General features: G+C 49.7%; 1 protein-coding gene across 1 annotated transcript; it reads right to left on the minus strand.

Moving 5' to 3' along the window:
- Positions 1–3,057: 3,057 nt before the first annotated feature.
- Positions 3,058–15,111, minus strand: CMPK2 (cytidine/uridine monophosphate kinase 2). The gene is made up of 5 exons (XM_032866780.1): positions 14,506–15,111; positions 13,036–13,150; positions 11,829–12,030; positions 5,481–5,714; positions 3,058–4,065 (listed from the first exon to the last, which is right to left on the minus strand). The coding sequence occupies exons 1-5, from the start codon at positions 15,094–15,096 to the stop codon at positions 3,948–3,950; spliced, it is 1,260 nt and encodes a 419-aa protein (XP_032722671.1). The 5' UTR covers positions 15,097–15,111; the 3' UTR covers positions 3,058–3,947.
- Between the last annotated feature and the right edge of the window lie 638 nt (positions 15,112–15,749).

Here is a 15,749-nt window from a genome sequence, read left to right on the forward strand (position 1 = left end):
CCATGCCCTCCAGTTTCCTGCCTCCAGGCTCTGCCCTAGACCCGAGAGGATCAGTTCAGTGAGTGGACATCGAAAGCACCTCTCTCTCCATTTGGGACCTCAAACTTCTCTGAACCAACTTAAAGGCATGTCAGAATAAACCAGAATGTGCAGAATGGTTGAGCAAAGGAGGCCTTGACATCTACTTGCTTGACTGCTCCTTGACATTTGACTATGCCCTGAGGGTCCAGGAGCCCCCAGAGAGGAGGATTTGGAACTGAACTGGCCACGAGGCTGACTATGGCTGGGGCTGCACGGAAGACAGACTCCAGAGATCCAAACACCAGTGAGATCCCACAGAGGCCAAGTTCATCATGAAGGGCTACAAGAAAAAAAAATCTCACTTGCCTGTGCCAGCCGGGCCAACCACGCACAGTTAGAGAGAGGCTAATGGGACCAGAGACCCATTTCCCCTCATCCCCATGGTGGCCTAAATGGTCTCCCTCATCCAGGCGCCCAGATGCCATCTTGGAGAGGGGCCAGGGTGAGGCTTGGAACATGGGAGAATCTGATCCACTGAGCATTTTCTCTCCAAGAGTGGGCATTACCTATAAGGAAAATTAAAAGCTCGTGTTATATTAAGTTTGAATCTGATAGGAGTAAATATCTTTCCTCTACTAACCAGTTACAGTGCTCATGAGAAAGACCCAATTATCGATAGGCAACACGACGGGAAAACATTTTCTCCTAGCTGTAGGTTACAGCTCTAAGTTGAATCAATTTCATGAAGCATTTGAAGGGAGGAAACAAGGAGTACCCTTGCGGGGGGCAGGAGGAGGTGGGAGGCCAGCATCCCTTTCTCCTCTCCCTGTTCATACACGGAAAATACCTAGGTATAGGAACAGAACAACTTTTACCGAAGTCTGAAGGTTCAAATGGACTTGCCGGTGGATATATTTGCATGGCTGAGTGGCCGGCTCCTAGAGCAGCTTGCATATGAAGAAAGCCTAAGGCCAAAAACCCCCGTCTTTCAGCACACCTGCAATCAGACTGCTCTAATGGGCACAGAGCTTCCGTTCTGGAGCCGCCAACCTAGCAAAGTGTTGTAAGATACTCTTAGCTATATCTTCACTTTTGGCTGAAATTTAAATCACTGGCTCTCAGAGGGAAGCATTTTTGCTGCTTTACACGTTCTTAGGTGCTTTGTGTTCTGCTCAGGATTCCATTAAAAGGATTTACCCTAATGTATTTAACAAATGCATATTATACATAAATGTACATTATGCAGATAAATATTCCCCAATTACTGGAAATACATTATGCATATATAACATTTATATGTGTATCACTGATTATTTCCTTGGTACACATTCCAGAAAGATCCCAGGGCCTAAACACTTTAAAGATGTGCCGTAATTGAGGGCTCCGTCTGTAAAGCATGAAGCTCTTGATCTCGGGGTTTGTGGGTTCAAGCCCCACATTGGATATAGAGATGGCTTTAAAAAAAAACTCATTGATAAAAAAAAAAAGATTCTACCCCATTGCTCCAAGAAGAGACAGATTTCAGAGAGAAGGCTCAGCAAAAAAGGACTTTCCACTCTCAAGTAAGCAGGCAGGTGCCACTGAGGGAGGCAGGGTGAGGAGGAGGCGGACAGTGAAGCTGTGCACGTGTCCTGCGTCTGCCTCACAGCCCCTCCCCAGGGTTCCACACGCATCCCCACCCAGCCCACGTCTACGCCTTCATAAGGAAAAGCAGCCTTCATTCAGACTGTCGTCTCTCTTAGTACTCAGAAGGCTTGCTATCACCACCCACCGAATACCAGGCCACGTGAAAGGTGAAAAGGGGGAAGGGGCATCTCATAAGCCCCTCTGCTCACAGATTTCTGGAAGAACCCGTAAGTGGCCACCAGTTGGCCACTCTCACCACACGGAAGCTCTGGAAATGTACTCGTGATTCTTGGCAGCCATGGGTCAAGTCAAACATTCTATTACTGTGGAAGAAAGGGAGAATAAATATTTGGGACCACGAAAGGTCTGTCACAAGAACAGAAAGGAGAATGAGCTTGTCATGAAACGGAGCCAAGCAAATGATTCCTTGTCATCTGTTGCTGGGTAGGAGTCACCGTCTTATTTCATGCTTATAAATCATATACCTATTAGGGTCCCAAAAAAACCAAGAGCACAAAGAATTATTTCTTCTTTTTAATATTGGCCATGAAGAAAGGATTCTACTTTCCTGAAACAATTTTTTTAAACAAACCAAAACTGCCCTCCCTTCATCTGAAAGCACTTTGACCACAGCTTCCCCCTGGCCCACGAGCTCACACCTTCCCACCTCCTTGACCAAAAGTCCCCATCTGGACTAGCACCTCTAAACAACCAAAATACACTTGTGACAACATCATAAATTAGAAAATCACAGCAACTTTATTCCTTTGAAAGGTACAGAAAGAAAGCATAAAGTGTTTGTTTTCTTAGACTGCCAACATAGACTTTTCAAACTGTTTAAATAACACCAATGACATAGATATCACATCTTTCATGATGCTATTCATTAGCTTTAAAAAATATTTTCAACTGAAACCAATTATATATTTATATATGTAAATATATTATGTAAAAATTATCTCTAATTCTCTTGAAAAATAGTATGATACAGTTATTAATACTAAACTTGATTACAATCTAAAATTCTGTATGATAAACCTGATAAGGCCTTAAATGTAATTATTTGGGGGGAATGTTCAATTTACAAACTTCACCTATCTTAGAACTGGAAGGAATTTTAGGTCATCACCTAAAACTTAGGACAAATAAAGAATTATTATCACTTTTTAGATCAAGTTACATGGACTATTGATGTCAAGTGACTCTCCCAGGCCACAGAGTTATTAAATTTCCTCTTTCCTCAGCTTTTCTTTTTCCCTAGGCAAACAGATCTCAAAGCTGATTTCATGCGTAAGCATAAGACATTCAAGTGCAAGATAATTTACTAAGAAATCCCATTCCAGGATCCACTGTGCTTATTTAGTGAGATAAATTAAATCTGTGTAATGAAAATACACAACAAGCGCTGCATTTAGCTTCTTGGCTTCAATTTTAATTAGTAAGCAGAGCCCTTACGCTGAGGAGAAACATGATGTAAATATCAATACAAGTATATTGCTCGATTGGCTAAGTTTAAGGCATCCAGCTCAGTCCAAAACACTCATTATATCCAAAGCCATGTTTTCAGGGGGAAGGAAAGAAATATAAATAAAGAGACCATAATTCAAAGAAGCCTGGTGTGTTTGTACTTAGAGCATCTTGGGTTGGCCATCTCTGGATCTACCTTATAGATGCTAACCAAGAGGACAATCTCGGGGCCAGTAGGGCACAAGTCCCAGGTCTTCTTTGTAAGTGTCCCCTACCCAAAGATGGCTCTGTGGGAGTATCCTCAGACAGCCAGGACACATGGACCCTTTCTTCAGGGGCACTTGGCTCAAGGATCAGGCCTGAGTCCCCATTGATGGAGTGTGGCCATATGGGGAAAAAGGCAAGTCTACTACATCGAGATCCCATCAGTGGCCCAGGTATAGGCATGGGAGAGGCTGAAGGGGCTTCTGTTGATTTGGGAGATCATCCTGGTTGCTTCTGTGTCCCTCATGCTTTCTGGATAAGACAAAACTTGGAAGTATTTGGTAGGAATGTAGTTAAAAATATATTAAAAAAAAAAAGTTTGTTATACTTGAAAAAGCAACCACTGATCTCTGGCTGGAACATGACAGTCTCAACCTTGATAGGTCCATTGGTCAGAAGGGAGGATAATGGTTTAAGTAAAACCAAAATGTCTGGTCTCCATTTTTCTAGGACACACTCTGTTTATGCAACAGAAATCTGGGAAAAACAACTAACCAGTCATGGGCCTAGATGCATCAAACAACATCAAATCTAGCAAAATGGATAATTACAATTTGGAGTCATTACAATTAATTACAATTATTTTGGATTATGCTTAAAACCGTCTGGAGGACTTTTTCTCTTGAGGGGCTGGCATCAACCACGTGGCATCCAGGGTTCTCCATCCGCTGATAGGACACTTCTACCCTGGGGACAGGCACAATGAAAAGGGTTGCTTTATCTTTTAACACAGCTCTCCATGCAAACGCTGTTTTCCTACCATGATGTACAGAGCTTACAGCAAGGACCCCATCTGGTTTATCTCACTCTTCCCCTCGGCCACTGGCTTTGCCCACAGGAGACACTGGATACATTTTGTTCAATAAATCATAAATTTATAATAAGGCTCCATAGCTAGCCTTTATTGATACCTATTACCTACCAAGCATCAGCATTCTGCATGATTCTTCTGGTTTCATACCCGGAGTAAGCTCAGGAAGGGAACCAGGTCCTCCCCCATTTTGCAAAGAAAGTAGCAGAGGCTCTAAGAGATTAACTGATTGGACAACCGGGAAATGTCCCCATGGTCTGCACCGAAGATCTCAGACAAGCCAGCGGTCCTCAGCCACGGCACTGTTTCCACGGCCGAGTCTGCTAAAACTGCACCAGGTTTCCACTTCCCCCTCGGGTGTGAGCTAGCCTCCCTGCCTGCGAATGAGTGTGTGGACCGCCTGACGGAAGCGGGCCGGCCTTTGTCTACAACACGTGCCCTTTACCACTTCCTCGCTGAGTGAACTCACCCAATTCCCTTCCCCTCCGCCTCCATCTTCTCATCTGTAAAATGAGGACAGAAATCACGCCTTCCTGGCGAGTGTGTCACGATGCCTAATTGCGTCAGTATAAGTAAATGGTCTGACGTGGCTTGTCCGCACACAGCACTGCTGTTGCAGGGTTACTTCTAGCAGGACTGTGTTAGGATAGCCTGGCTCTCATTGTTTATTTATCTAAACTCCTCTGCTTTGGCTCTTTGAACCTGCCCTCCCAGGCTGGCTCAGGCTCAGCCATCAGGCAAGAGGACAGCCCAGACTCTCCTGCCGGTTTCGAATGACAACAAAACCACTACCTCGAAAACCAGAAAGACCGTGATTTCAAACCCGTTTCACCACAGTGTAGCTGCGTGAATCTAGACAAATCACTTAGTCCTTTGAGCCTCCGTTTTGTAAACAGTAAAGTGTGGTCCATGTTCCCTTCCAAGGATCAGAGCATCGGAACCCAAAAACCTGACACTAAGGAAAAGTCACCGCGGGCTCCCAGCACTCCGTGCCCATTAGATTATGACTGGGGAGCCGAGACCCAGGAACGTGCATCGTCTCAGCCAGGTCCACACTGTTCCCGGCACAGCCAGGACCAGAAGGAAGGTCTGGGGCCCAGTCCCACAGCCACGATGCTGAAGCCCTGGGGGAACGACATCGTCAGAAGGAGCTGAAGCCAGCTCGGAGGATACTGTCTCGTGGGTTTGGAAAATGGGAACGATGTCATTTTCTCCGCATTCCTAAGGTCAGAGCTGATCCCGGCTCACTACCATGACCAGGATCCTCCGCCATGCACCCCGGGACACCTACTTTTGACGGAATATGCTGTTGGCCTCCAGCTCAGCTTCCTCTCTGGTCCTCTCCATGCCCCGGCCCTCCATCCGATGCATCCTCTCCTCGGGACTCACTGTGAGCAGCAGGACCAGGTTGGGCTTGAGCAGGTCCCTGGGCCACTGGTAGATGGGATGATGGGCCGGGGGCAGGTGCTGGAGCCCCCCGGTCACCTCGGTGGCTATGGCGTAGGTGGCTGTGCTGTGCCAGTACCTGAGAAGGAGGGCAGGAGTGAGTTCTGCACCCACAGAGGCCAAGGTCAAGGTGTACCTGAAGATCAGCTGGGGAAGAGGCTGAAACCAGCAAAGGCTCAAGTGTCCTCAGCGTTGCATAAACCAAATTAACAAAACTAAAACTTGTTTTTTTTATTTAAGATTTTTTTTTTTATTTGAGAGAGAGCATAGAGTGAGTGAAAGAGAACGCAAGTGGGGGGGGGCAGAGGAAGAAACAGGCTCCCCACTGAGCCAGGAGCCCCATGCGACTCGGGACTCGATCTCAGGACCCTGGGATCATGACCTGAGCCAAAGGCAGACTTTTAGCTTCACTGACTAAGCCACCCAGGTGCCCCTAAATCTTATTTTTAAAGTGTTTATAAAATGTGAAGAGTAAACCAAAGCCAACAGCCACAGTGAGAATGCAGCGGGCTCTTCACAGAGTGATGGAGACTCGGCGGACCCCACGTGTGTCACAAGATGACACGGTTGCATCTCTCTGGCCTGACCTATGTCGCCTTCTGTAAAAGGGAGGACGGCATGTCTCGTAGTCCCCTTGCATCTAATCTCGTGTCTTGGCCAGATAAAAATCAGCGGGTCCATTCAGTGTTAAGTTGTTTTAAAGTGGAGTTTGCAGATGAAATCCACATTCTGGGGGCCCTGGTGAGGTGGCCCTTGTCCTGCCCAGGGCCCAGCTGCTCACTGTGCATTGGCACCCGTCAGGGGGGAAATAAACCCAAATATGACCTCCACTACTCCTTGACATCCCCCCTGAGTGAAGTAGGGCCCTCTTGACAGGCTCCTTTTAAATGCTGGCAGGAGGAGGAGAAGAAAATCACCACCGCAAAAGAAAATCTATTTCAAAATGCCCCATGGCTTTTCACTGCCTGCCGGAAACGTCCCGCCCAAGACACAGAACAGCATTCACGGTGTACACCTATGTGCACTGCATCACACAAGCATGTCTTCATGCTCTTTCCTCCAGCTGGAGTGAGCTTCTCAGCGAGCAAACTCCTACTCTGCCTGCAGAGCCCCACTCGGATGGAACCCCCAAGCAGAGCTCCTGGTTCCCTCCTCTGGGCCCTCAATGTCCTTCACTGTTGACTCTACAGAAGAGTAAAGAAAAGCAATTTGTCTGTAAGTATGACCTCTTTCAACTCCTCCCTTAGAAAATTCCATTTCTAGTCACCTCTGCATTCCCAAAACTGAAACCAGTGTTTGGCACGCAGTAAACATGCAATAAGTGTTCTTTGAGTGTGCAAATGAACGAATCGGAATCAGTTTATGAGTTGGCATAGCTTAATAGAATCTTGCCCTGTTCCTATCATACTCCAAGTCTGAGAGACTAAATGCAAAACTTTAAATTCAGTAGCAAAGGAATATCGCTTACAACGGATATTTATGAAATGATTATCAACATCCCAATGAAGAGAATAACCTATGGCCCCACCCCTGTCCGTATTTTCAATTTGCTGCCTTCAATGTTTCAAAATGCTAAGTTCTGGGGATGCCTGGGTGGCGCAGCCCGTTAAACATCTGACTTTTGATTTCGGCTTAGGTCATGATCTCAAGGTTGTGAGATCGAGCCGTGCGTGGGTCTCTGTGCTCAGTGCAGAGTCTGCTTGGGATTCTGCCTCTCCCTGTGCCTCTGCCTCCTCCCCCATGTTCATGTACATGTGCTCGCTCTCTCTTTCTAAAAAATAAATAATTTTTTAAAAGAAATAATACATAAAATCCTAAATTATTGATCATTTTATTTTTGAACTTCTTTGCAGAGTGAAAAGGATGTACTAGACTCTATGAAATGAATTCACAGCATTACCCAAGCTGCAGATCGATTTATCCCCTGCCCCCTACTTGCTCTGTGGATATAGGTAACTCATTTAAGCCACTACAGCCTCAATTTCCCCGCCTGGAAAATGAAAAACATGCAAGCTTTGTTTTCCTTCCACAGTTGCTATTAAAAAAAAAAAAGATAAACCCTTTACAAACTGTATCACCCCATCATTAGAAGACAATATCTATTCTTACTGGACACGGATTATCACTAAAGCTGCATTTTCAAATGTGGTAATACAGACAATACCGAAAAAGACCCCAAAAAATTAATTGGGGAGGCGATCACTCCCAATACCGTCCACCCTTCCAGGCCCTCATCCACCTCCAGAAGTGTGCACTGAAAACCCCAGCCTCCTCTCTATCAGGTCCCCGATTCACCACCTAGAATCATGCGCTTTCCATCCTCTATGAGATGTGGCTTATCCCCTAAGCTGAAGACATCCCTGCAAGTCCAGGCTTCTCTTTCTTGGCAACCAAACGACAATTTGCTCCGCATTTTGCACGTGTCCCGTGTTCACTGAATTAAACACTCAGCTATGAATACAGAGGCTGATATCATCTTCATTTTAAAAGCCTTCTTTTTGTAGAAAAACCATCAGCAAGAATAGATTTTTAAAGGTAATGAGGGTGATTAAGTTGCCAACCTTAACCACAGTCACCATCAAAGACGACTCTGCTGCCCTCGTTTGTTCAGCTAGATGATGGTGTGGTCTAAAATGGGTTTCATTAAAATCTTTACACATGAACAAAACCCACCCAGACAACAAATAAGCGCTCTTTTCTTCTCATTTGACAAGGTGATACAGTATCTCTCTAGAGAACAAAATTGCCGACAATTCACAGACACAAAGGAGATAAAGCAAGGGAAGAATGAGAGCCCGTTTTCTATAGCAGGAGTTCTCTCCCTGACAATGCTGCGGCTCGTTTTAAATAATCATACCCTCTGGACATCAATTTCAGGCTCTCCACCATTTAGAACTTTCCATTCCTGCCATCAGGCAAGCCACATCGGTTCAGATCAAAGGCAATTTGCTAACGCATTGTACATAGCTTATATAATAATGCTTTATATCTTAATGGCAATTTCCTATTGCAAAGCACTTCCACCCTGTACCAACCCACTGGACATTCATCAAAGTTTCAGAGGTGGACAGGGAAGGGATATGGAGTATCTCCACTGGGCAGATTAGGAAACCAGGAGCAGAGAGGATAGGTATCTGTCTACACGCAAAAGCCAGTACAGCTCCAGGACTTTGGGATGTCTGAAGAAATCCTGTGCCTCAGGGAGTCTCCCTATATTAGGAGAAGTTCAATCTGTCTTCTTGAGAAAGGACATGGTCTAAAAAAATATCTCAAATACGGTAGATCCAGACCCATTAATAAGAGGGTAAAAACATCCCACTGGCAAAGAAGTCCTACAAAGGAATACAATTTCTTACCCTTCTCCAGGATCCCCTCTAACTCGCAACCTTGCAGTAATGATCTTGCCATCCCCAGTGTTAAAACCACCTGCTGGCATTGCCGCTTAGATGAGAACACTGGCCTTCTAACTTATTTTTGCTTTGTTCCTCTTACCTGGCAACCCACCACCTCCCACTTTGTTCCCTACACACGCCGCAAATCGCCTTCTCATGGAATATTTCAGAGATACAGAAAAGCGTACAGAGAAAGAAATTTCAGGGAAGGGGTAGAGGTTTCCAGATGTGGCAAACTAGCTTTTCACTGATCAATGTAGCCACTGGGAATCAGTAGAGACCTTGAATAAAGGAGGGCAATGCTAGATGTTGACGAGAACATGAGCCACAGGAAATTCTCAAACACGGCTGTGGGGAGAGGGCACGGTGAACGGTTCCAACCACTTCAGAAAACTTTTTGCAATAAAAACACACATGAACAATTCCACTCCTGGAAATCTACACAGCAGAACAGCATATGTACCCGCACCAAAGTCATGTACAGAATAATATCCCTAGGGGCGCCTGGCTGGCTCGATTGGTGGAGCGTCCAATTCTTGGTTTCAGCTCAGGTTATGATCTCAGGGTCATGAGATCCAGTCACGGAGTCTGCTTAAGATTCTCTCCTTCCCCTTTTTCCCCTCCCCACCCCACTCCTCCCCACCCTGCACACTCTATTAAAAAAATATATACATGTTCATAGCAGCAAGGCGAGTCTCATATGGGGCAAGACAGAAGTCAGATACAAACACTAATGCAGGTCAAGACTAGATGGGACAGTTCCTGGGTGATGGAGGTCAGGGCTGCGGTTACTACAGGGGGAGGGTGAAGCGGGTAGGGAAGAATGGGCAGGGACTGGGAAGGAGAACCCTGTGGCTTTATGGGGTGTGGTGACGTTCCAAGTCTGGCTGTGGGACTTGGGTATGTTCACTGCTTGAAATTCCTCGAGATTTACATTTATGATTAGTGCTATTTCCTGAAGACTTGTCCTACTTCGATACCACTGCTTATCTTTCCAGATATTAGTAAAATTGCAGAGAGCAGTGCACATCCCCTGAACGCTAAGCCATAGTTCAACTGCAGCGGGAGGCCTCTTGTGCTGGGTATCAACCTCATTTCTCTCCCCTTAGCACTCTGTTAAATCCATTCCCTATCCTTTCTCCCCTCCATACTCTACAGTTTGTTATTACTTGGCACGTGTTCTACTGAACATCTATCTGCAACTCGATTTTCGCTGTTGAAACCAGGGCTTTGCATTTTACGCACACGGATGTTGCACTGGCTGATGTTGTGGAATGGTGCTCCATTTCAGAAATACGTGAGTACTTACATGTGATTCCTTCGACGGATGGGCTTTCAGTTTTTCTAACTTTTCACTATTATGAACACAGCTGAGAGAGGGTTGCTGGAGCAGAAGCGGGTGGGGGTGGGGTGGCTGGGTGATGGACTTTGGGGAGGGTATGTGCTACAATGAGCACTGGGTATTATATAAGACCGTTGAATCACTGAACTCTACCTCGGAAACTAGTAATGCACTCTACGCTAATTAAATGAATTTAAATAAAAAATAAAATTGTAAAAAAGAAATAAACAACAACAAAAAAGAAACTCTTGCATTTCTTCAGGAGGCAGAAGCAGTGTTCACTTTGCTGCCCTGTTACAGACCGCTCTCTGAGCCCAGTGTCCAGCCCCACCAGCACCTTGTAGGGCTTCTACCCATCCATGATCTCCAGCTCTGAGTCTTAGCACATTTTCATTGGTTCTCACAAACCTGATGAGAGCAAAATGGGATCTCACCGTGATTGTAATTTCCATATCAGCGGGTTGGGTGATCTTAAGCCAGGGATGATTTGCTTGCCCTACACTTCAATCATTCTTGGGGTATTCTAATCTATTTCTTAGGTATGGCATTTTTAAAATCTACATCAGTTTATGTCACTCCATTATCTGAAACCTTCCAATGGCTCCCCTCTGCACCCACAATAAAATCTGTACTGCCTTGGCCCCCGGGCCGTGCTGTCCTATCCCCCGCCACGTTCATTCCTCTGGAAAGCACCCCCTCGTCCACCATGTGCTCGTCACAAAGCCTGCTTCTAGTCCTGGACGGTGCTACCTTCTTTCTGTTTGCAGGCTTTGCTCCTGCTGACTCCTCTTCCCATACGCTGGTCCTCCACAGTTTCCATTCCCATCTCTTTGGGAGCCTTCAGAACTCAGATCAACATTACCTCCTTAGAGAGGCCATCCTCGGCCAAACCCACAGAGTTATCTGCGTCAGGGCGTTTATCATTCTCTGATCTGATCACGTGTCTGTGCGCACCAGACCACGCAGCTGCGACGGAATGTTCGCTCCGTGACACAAAGCACCATCGTCCAGCTCACGTACCTAGAATCCCCCAAACTGAGAACAGTCTCTGGCCCACAGCAGACACCCAATACATGTTTTATAAATGAGCCGGCGAACAAACGTATTACTGAGAGAATCGATTTCTAGAGCAGAGGCTTCGTCAATGTCCTCAGCGCGCTGTTTCCTCAGTCAGCGGCAAGTTCCTCAACCCTTGTGAGACCTGTGCTTCTCTTCGGTGAACCAGGGATAACACTTAGCATCCACTTAACCATGTAATTGTTCCAGATACGGTATAATACATGCATGTGCTTAGCAAAATGCCTGCCTGTGGCGTAGGTAATTAGCAAGTCATAGACATTTTTCCCATTATTACCATAACACAGTTTGACTTAAAACACAGGCATATACCTGCGTGTAAGGGCACACACACTTACACGTTTGGGAGAAAATGACAAACTCACAGCATCTTTCTACCTACCTGTCTACAATCACAGGAGATCTGGCAGATTCTTTAGCTATCTCAGAAGCCACAATGTAATTGCCCAAAGAGTAAAAAGCTCTTCTAATGATAGTTGGTTCGTCATCAAAGATTTTCCTCCACTGGCTGATGCAAGCAGGTGGCGACTTTAAGAGCACAGCCTTGAGTGAGTCTGAAACTGACTGGGTCACAGTGGTTTTGCCTGCGGAAAAGGCAAACATAGGCTTCGTTACCACAGCCACCACAGCAGTCCCAAATGCTCATATTAGCCCACAAAGACCAAAGACACTCTATCTACCTGCAAATCAAAGCAGTTCATTACTTATGATGATTCTGGATTTAAAAAAAAAAAAAAGAAAACAAAAATAAAACAAAACAAACAAAAAACCCAGACCTTTAGGAACCAGGGTTTCCTCTATGTGGTATCACAACACTTCTAAGAAATGCAAAATGGTGCTCTGTTTACTAATTAATGATAAACTCTGGCGTAGACTTCCAGGCCTGAGAAAAGCTCCACCTGGTTCCTCAAAACACTACCACCTGCCCCGGAGGGAGCCCCGCCTCATGCTGAACCATGTGATCTCTTCCCCAGGCTCCACCTTGACCTAGTCCTTGGCTATATCCGGCTGCCCCTGGCACCTCGCTTCTCCTGCTTTTTGTGTTTTGGGCTAAGCATGAGCTGTCATTGTGTTTCAGTATCCGTTTGGCAGCTCCAAAGCTGCCTAGCTCTTCCTAGTTTTGCTCCAAAAGGGTCCTCTGAAGGGCCCACGCTTCCCAGATACCCCAGGCTGACTCAAATCCCTGCACTTTCGCCCATGTTGTTCCTTCTGTCAGGAAGGACCCCTCCTGCCTTCCTCACCTGTACTGCTCTCATATGTACGGAAAACGCCGTCCAGGCATCAGCTCTTCCAGAGCTGCCCGTGACCACAGCTCTGTTCCCCACACCATGGCTGCATTAAGGGCCTTCTACTGGTCACCAGAGCACCTGAGGTCCAGCCCCCCTCCTCTGGCCTCCCCCCCTCCCCTGGCCCCCCACCGAAGGTCTTATTCATCTTCACATCCCAGGCCTGCCTAGCTCCGTGCCTGGCACACACTAGAGACGGACATGAAGCTTATGAATTGAACTCTATCAAGTTTTACTTAAGACCCATCTATTCCCGCAAGGGAGCAATTAATTGCATTGCCTATAACTCAAAGGTAATACTACCTGTGGCATCCAGGCCTTCGATGGCAATGACCGGGAACTTCCCTTTCTGGACCGGCTCCGGGCACTGGTCAACCAGGTCAAGCACTGCTCGGGCTTCAGGAATGAAGGGTATACACTGCAAAACAATGGTGATTCTGTGCATCAGCAGCGAAGCAGCGGGGCTTTTGCAATATCTAACTGCTGAGAACAAGATTGCCCAGTGCTCATAAGGCCTGTGTTGGACGCCATACCAAATTCACAGCATTTTGAACATGGGAAGGGCTGAATTCCTTCATTTTTTACTAGCGGTGCCTCAAAAAAAAAAAAAAAAAAGGGGGACAGCGGCTGAAATCACTCGGCCTGCAACCCTCACTGACCAGCTACCCCAGAGGAAGAAGGACAGGCAAAACCACAAGCGCAGAGCGACCGTGGAACAGCACGGGCCTGGCGCAGGTGTCCCACGTGGAAAGCAAGACTGTAGCTGCCGGAGCGGTCAGCACCGTCCCTTCCTAGCCGCCAGGGGGCGGAGAAGAGAGCAGCGCGCGGCGGGCCGCAGGTGAGTGCGCGGGCGGAGTTCTCACCTGGGCTTGCCCGCAGGCCCTACTATGCCTCTGCAGCGAGGCCACACGTTTGTACACGCGTGCGCTTCATCCTCTAAGCGCTTTCGGGGATTAACACGGCCAGCCTTCACGGTAACTCGGTGACGGCGGCAGCGCTATCATTCCCATCTATGGACTAAGGAAACTGCGTCCATGGGGTTTAAGAAACACAAAGTGACACAGGTAATAAAGGCCAGCGTTGGGATTTAAACCCAAGTGACCGGTCGTGCCCTTTTAACCGCCGCGTAATACTAACCCAGAGCTTGCAAAATGCACTAAATTCCCCAGTGCAGCCTCAGAAAGCCAAGTCTGGACATGCCCGGCCAGGCGGCGCTGGGAGAGAATCTTTGCCCTCCTTCCCTGAGCACCTGCTGTGTGCCAGGTCTCCGCTTGTCCTAAACATCGCGAGGCAAGTGTGTCACAGACCAAAGGGAGAACAGAGCGGTCGTGCGACCTGGGCCGGCAGCCAGTAAGCAGACAGCTGTGGTTTTAGAACGAGTTTCTCAAACCCCAAACTCATGCCCTTTTCTCCCCAAAATCACGCTCCGGCCTCCCAGATGGCATGATCCTCCCTGGCCCCCAGCAACCTCTTTCCTCCCCAGGTGCCTTCAGCACGCCCACAGAGCAGGCCTGGCCGAGCGTGGCGTTGGGACCTCAGTTCCCACCTGGAATAGGAAGTTCCTGGCGGCCAAGAGTGGAGAAAAAATCCCCAGTGTCTAAGCCAGAGTCTGGCACTTGTGCGGCCTGATAGGTCCTGTGTCTTGGGATGCAGTTCCCTGGGCGACAGAGGCCAGGCTGGGTAGGCCAACCCCGAGAGCGCGCGCCTAGTCCACTCCCTGTCTGGGGGCGAGAGGGGGGCACCCCGAGTGCAGGGAAGGGGCAGAACTCTTACCGCCTCCAAAACAGCGCGGGCGGCCTCCCGGTGCGGGAAGACCCCGGAGCTGGGCAGGTCGGGCAGCACCGGGTGCAGGGCGGGCTCCGGGGCGGCCACGACGCGCTCGCGGGGGCCCACCTGCTGCCAGCCCGCGCCGTCCCGCAGCTCCCACAGGTGCTGCCACACCTGCTGCTGCGCGTCGCCCACGAACTCGCCCAGACGCGGGCCCTCCGGGGACTCGCCGAGCAGGGAGAACAGCGCACGCCGAGTGTCCGGGCTGTCGCCGGGGTCGTGGAGCAGGAAGCCGTGCTCCACGCCACCTGCCCCGCCGCCGGGGCCGTAGCACAGCAGCCGGCGCAGCTGGCACCGCCGGAGGGGGTCGCGGCGCAGCTGGTGCAGCAGGCGCTGGTGCAGCCGCGCCGCCCTCACCCGGGCCGCGCAGTCCCCGCCCGGCGCCAGCGGGACGCACAGCGAGTAGCTGCGGCCGGGCGGGCCCAGCAGCGCGGCCACGCGGGGGTCGGGGAGCGCGTCGGGGGCGACGCCGCCCACGGCCAAGTGAGCCAGCGCGCAGCCCGGCAGCTCCAGCGCCAAGCGGCGCGGCGGCGCCATGGCCCGAGAGTAGGCCCTGCGACGCGGCCCCGGGAGGCGCCCGAGCGAAAGTGGGGAGCGCGGGCGGAGGCCCGAGGCCATGGGCTTGTCCGGTCCCGCCCCCGCCACCGGGGAAACGAAAGCTAAGTGACCGGCGGGCGGGGCCGGGCGGGGCCGGGCCGGGGTGGGGCGCCCTCCGCGGCCTCCGCCGCCCGCTCCCGGGGCGCGCCCCGAACGGCGGCGGCGGCGGGGAGGGGACAGGAGCAGGCGGGGCGCGCGGTCCCGGCGGCCACCCCGAGGGTGCGCTCGGCCGGGCGCCCTGTACGGCCGGGCTGGGGTCAGGTAGCCCCAAGCCCCGCGCGAAGCCCTCCGCTGAGGTTTGCGGCCCGGGGGTGCGCGCGCGGGTGTGCGAGTGTGTCTCGGCGACGGCGCGCGCCCGAGCTCGGCGTGTTAGCGGGGCTCTCTGGCTGCCCCCGCCCTCCCCCGCCGGCTCTTCAGGGCGGTGCGGCTCCCGACGCCGCAGGACTTGCAGACCCCGTGGCCCCGTAGTGGGCCTCAGGCCCCCCTGACCAGCTGTCTCGCCCGCACTCTGACCGAAGTCCTGTGGCTGCTTTAACGGGCTGAACGGGGACGTTCTCCCTCCTCTTGGAATTACTGCCCCCACCCTTGCTGAC

This window comes from Lontra canadensis, unplaced genomic scaffold, assembly GCF_010015895.1.
Source record: "Lontra canadensis isolate GAN:19392208 unplaced genomic scaffold, GSC_riverotter_1.0 scaffold32, whole genome shotgun sequence".
Taxonomy (NCBI): Eukaryota; Metazoa; Chordata; class Mammalia; order Carnivora; family Mustelidae; genus Lontra; species Lontra canadensis.